This window comes from Vipera berus, assembly GCF_964194415.1.
Source record: "Vipera berus genome assembly, chromosome: 1".
Classification (NCBI taxonomy): domain Eukaryota; kingdom Metazoa; phylum Chordata; class Lepidosauria; order Squamata; family Viperidae; genus Vipera; species Vipera berus.
In genome coordinates, this window is record NC_138202.1 from 165,005,700 (window position 1) to 165,010,542 (window position 4,843).

General features: G+C 36.8%; 1 protein-coding gene across 1 annotated transcript in view; it reads right to left on the bottom strand.

The window, feature by feature from the left end:
- PDE1A (phosphodiesterase 1A) overlaps positions 1–4,532 on the bottom strand; it is a 38,482-nt gene extending 33,950 nt beyond the window's left edge. The window contains exons 1-2 of the mRNA XM_081313887.1: positions 4,432–4,532; positions 3,244–3,310 (exon numbers count right to left, since the gene is read on the bottom strand). Coding sequence (XP_081170013.1) covers positions 3,244–3,310; positions 4,432–4,517 — 153 coding nt within the window. The 5' untranslated portion in view covers positions 4,518–4,532. The remainder of the gene's footprint in view (positions 1–3,243; positions 3,311–4,431) is intronic.
- Between the last annotated feature and the right edge of the window lie 311 nt (positions 4,533–4,843).

The window sequence follows — 4,843 nt, forward strand, 5'->3', positions numbered from 1 at the left end:
TGGAAAAAGTGACTGGTGACTGTTTTTCACACTTAACAACCGTTGCAGCATCCCCAGGATCATGTGGTCAAAATTCAGACACTTGGCAACTGGTTTATATTTATGATGGTTGTGGTGTCCTAGGCCAGAGGCCCCCAACCGTTTGGGCACCAGGGACCGGTTCCATGGACAGAGGTTTTTCCGTGGACCAGAGAGTGTGTGGTTTTGTGTGCTGCCTGCATCTCGCAGATGGGGCTTCACTTGTTTGTGTGGACTATTTGCTGGCATGCTGCAGCCCGGTAACAGTCCATGGACCAGGGGTTGGAGACCCCTGTCCTAGGCTATGTGATCACCTTTTGTGACCTTTTAATAAGCTAAGTCCATGGGGAAGCCAGTTTCACTTAACAGCCATGTTACTATCTTAACAACTGCAGTGATTCGCTTAACAACTGCGTCAAGAAAGGTCACAAAAGGGCAAAACTCACTTAACAACTGTCTCACTTAAAAACAGAAATTTTGGGCTCAGTGGTGGTCAGAAGTCAAGGATTACCCATATTCTATTTGATATTAGTCACTGAGTTTTTTGCTTCACGGAAGGAAAGATGATCCTGCCTTCCCTCTACATAGGACCTGCAATGAAACGTTTTACTTCCCCGCCTAGTCTTTTTTTCCTAGGGAGATAGCACCCCTCTCTTGCTTATGGCCAGTGCTGTCTCAACTATATAAAGCCCTGGAAGTAAAGATGATTAGCAGTATGTGATGTTGAGGTCAGCTATATTGCTGTGGGAGCCTGGCTGCTTTGCTGTTTTTCAGCTTCTTCTCACTGTTGAACCACATGTGCAGCACTTCATCACTATTCACAGGTTTGTCTATTTGAGAACCCTCCACATTTTTGGTGCAGAAGCTACCTGCACTTGGACAAAACTTTGATTAATGGAGAAGGAAACAGTGGAAACACAATAGGCCTCCATCTCTGTGAATGAATTCTAATTCAGAATGTTAATCATAACAGTAACGAGCACTTAAAGCAATAACTTTCAAATTCAGAAAAGCCTTATCATTGTAATAATGTCTAAATGACCTTGCAATTAAAAAGAAAAAGCACTGCAATCACAGTTTTTTTGGGGAATTGCCATATACTATATGTAATTAAACAGCAATATTTTGATTAATCCTGAAAATTAGATGTGTCCCTTGGGGACATTTATCTAAAGTAATCCTAACATATAGACGTGTAAGACAAAGTTGCATAGTAGCTTCATTACTTTCAATTTATATCTAAATCCAATAATTTAAATGCTTGCTGTTTCAGCCCATCATCCATCCACTCTGGCTGATTGTGCAATGCCAAGGCTACTGTATGCCGATGATGTTGTTATTGTGTCTATTTCATAGGAGGGAATTAGAAAAGAACTTAGGGCATTAGCTTTATTTTGCATAGAACAAATGCTCTCAATAAATTTATCAGAAAACCAAAGTCTTAGTTTTTGCCAAGCATTGTCATGAAAGTGATTAACGGAAAATAAATGGGACTCCAGTTGAACAAGTGCACACTTATAAATACTTTGGAATGTGATTTCTTGCTTCCTTATCCTGGCTCGCTCAATTTTCTTATCTAGCAAGTGTTGCACAGCTTACTTCCACAACTGTTGTAAGATGTTATCATTCAGTAGGTAAATTGGCTGGAGGAATATCTGTCAAAATAATGGATGTTTCTGAAGTCTGCGTGGTCTTTCAAGCTAAGATAGCCCCTTAGCTTCTTTATTGCTTCCAAACTGGCTCCTTTGCAAAGCTTAATATTATTGAAACCATCCAAAGTAAGTTTATTAGAGACCTACTGATGATTCTAAAATGTATTTAAAATTCCATCCTATGTGTAGAGACAGGCATAATTTTGATGGATGCTGCACAATGGCTTCTTCTTCTAACCTTCTGTCTAAAGTTAATTCTACTTCCTATAGATTTGGCTGCCTTTGGAATTTAGAGATGATTTTACATCATCATGGCTTAAAAAAGCCCTTTGCTAAAATTCAATTGCTGGGCTTCTCCATGGAAAATCTGTGCTTGCTAGGTTTTGAACCACCTTAAGCAATAAATTTGGAAGACAGATCTCCAAATAAGCTGAAGTAATGTGTCAGATCCCAATATTTATTACTTGCATCCAAAAAGGCTCACTACAGCCTTCTGTTTATTATCTGTTCCAATTCTAAAATTTCATTAAGGCCTTCACATTAGTCAGGTTGGATTCTTTGCCCCCAGCAGTCTTTTTTGGATCTTTCAAGGATACTCTTATTTATTAGATTTTTATCCCGCCTTTATTATTATTTTTTTAATAACTCAAGGTGATAAACATACCTAATATGCCTTCATCCTCCTATTTCCACCACAACAACAACATTGTGAGGTAAGCTGAACTGAGAGAGAGTGACTGACTGAAAGTCACTCTACTGGTTTTCATGACTAAGATAGGTGAAACTAGAACTCACAGTGTCCTGGTTTCTTGTCTGGTACCTTAACCAACATAGCAAACTGGCTCTTGAATCAGTGTTTGGTTATATCCATATGGTTGTGGTTTAATAAAAAGTTTAAGCCATATGCTATTCCCTATACAAGGATTCTATACAGACCCTTGTATATCCTGTCTTAAAGAAATTTCCAGATAGCGAATGTGATTTCTATTTAATACTACTTTTTTTTAAGACAAGGCCTTGAAAATAACCTCTGGTTGACCATTTTGTGCTACCATTTGTATGCTAGGCAGCACCATTATTTAGATTTGAAACCAACTTCTTATAATAGTATTTTATTTGGATTTATTTTATTACCTTTGTTCTTGATTTGATTTGAATAATCCAAACAAGAATCATTTTGCTTTCTTTTCATAGTCCAAACAGGTATTCTGGTACACGATAACTGAAGAAAACCTAATGTGAATTAATCACGTTGCTGAGATGGCTATTAGTCATGTTTGTGTTTGTAGCAACGTAGAATCATCTGAAATCAGATAATTCACTATAACCATTATGAAATGGATAGATAGCCCTCAGAAATATGCAGAATAATAGTTGTGTTTATAGCAAGACCGAAGTAAATATAGATATGCCAATGTTATAACTATTTTCTTATGAAACTAGATTAAGAACTTGAACATTGTTTTCCATTGCAATTTATACAGGAAGGAAAAAAAATCTGATTCCTATTTCTCCCAATAAACCTATTGAGAGAGATTGAATGTATTTTGTACAATAGCTGAATTGAACTAACCTTAAAGGTTGCTATTACTTCAGCTGGATAAGCCAAACCAATCATACTAGACGTTCTTCGATACATTCTATAAGAAAGAAATATGAAATCAGGCATTACAGAACCTCACAGTTTTCTGGGAGCAGTTCCTATTAAGTGTCATGAAAGCAGATGTAATATATATCGAACTCTTAAGACTGCATGAAAGCAAGATATATGGATTTACAATCTGCTGTCAATCAGTTAGTCATCTCAGATCTATTCTGTATTTATACCAATGAATGAACGCTAATCCTCTTTCAATCAAACCTTATTGCTAAAGGATGATAATGATAATTTAAGCAGAACATTACATTGTTTTCATATACAGGAGCATTACAGACCTTTCAAATATTAGTTATAATGAGAATTAAACAAATGAGTGAGCAAATCCATAAATAACAGAACCAGTATATGCTTCCTTTAGTAGTTAACTTTTTTTTTACTATTTTTCTGTTCTCTTACTCCCTGAAAACACCAACCATTAATATCTTACTGCCTTTAAAACTCATACTATTCTCTTCATTGTCAAGAATGGAAAAGATGACATAAGAGAATTACCGTACATATTTATGCAATCAATGGCACATGCCCGTAAGTAAGTCTGAAGACAATTACAGACAAAGTGCATTTTTATAAGCATTATCAAGTATTCCTCACTAAGTTCAACAAGACTTTTTTTTGGTGCCTTCAAATGAATGTTTGAATGGATACCTTAGTAAGGTTTCCAAAGCGGTTTGCCATTGTCTTTTTCCTAGGGCTGAGAGAGAGAGTAACTGGCCCAAGATCACTGACTTTGTGCTTCAGGCAGGCCTATAACTCACCGTCTACTGGTTTCTAGTTTGATGCCTTAACCACTACACCAAACTGTCTCTTCTCAATAGCACTTGCACAAAGATATTTATATAGTTAAATATTCATATGTTTAGTTTTAATTTGATATCCAAACACCCCAGGCATGATATCTGAGTCCAGATTTTTTTTCAGATTTGAGGACTGCTAGCATCCTGTGGGTTAGCTGTTTAATACCAGTTTTGAAAAAGAAGACCAAGTTTAAAGTTCTGCAAAGTAAAATAATTATTTCTTGCTTCTTCGGGCTCTTCATCAGGATAATGATGTTAGTAACACATCCACCTGCTGTCATATAATTAATAAAGGAACAAGGCACACCTTTCCACAAAGATCCCAGCTTGTACAGCATGCACGATGCTTCGAAATTTTGGTTTCTCCTCCGGCCTCCTTTTTGTCATTCCCATTTTCCTTGTGAAGGTAGATGCTAACCAATCTCGCACTTCCAGTGGAACAGAATCTGATTGGATATCTGACAGTTCATCCTCGGTATCCAACAACCTCCTGTAAATGCATAGGTAGAAGACAGCACAAAATAAGTACCAAACATTCAAAAGTCTTATGTAATTGGAATTAAGTCTCAGCATTTACATAGTAACTTTCCTTCCAGGTGACTGTACAACAGTGCATGTCACCATTTCTCTGATAGACTGCTTCTTTATATCAATTGACATCAAGGATTTAACTACCTTTATATTGCCTGTTTTAGGAATGAGCACTTACAGCTTGGGGA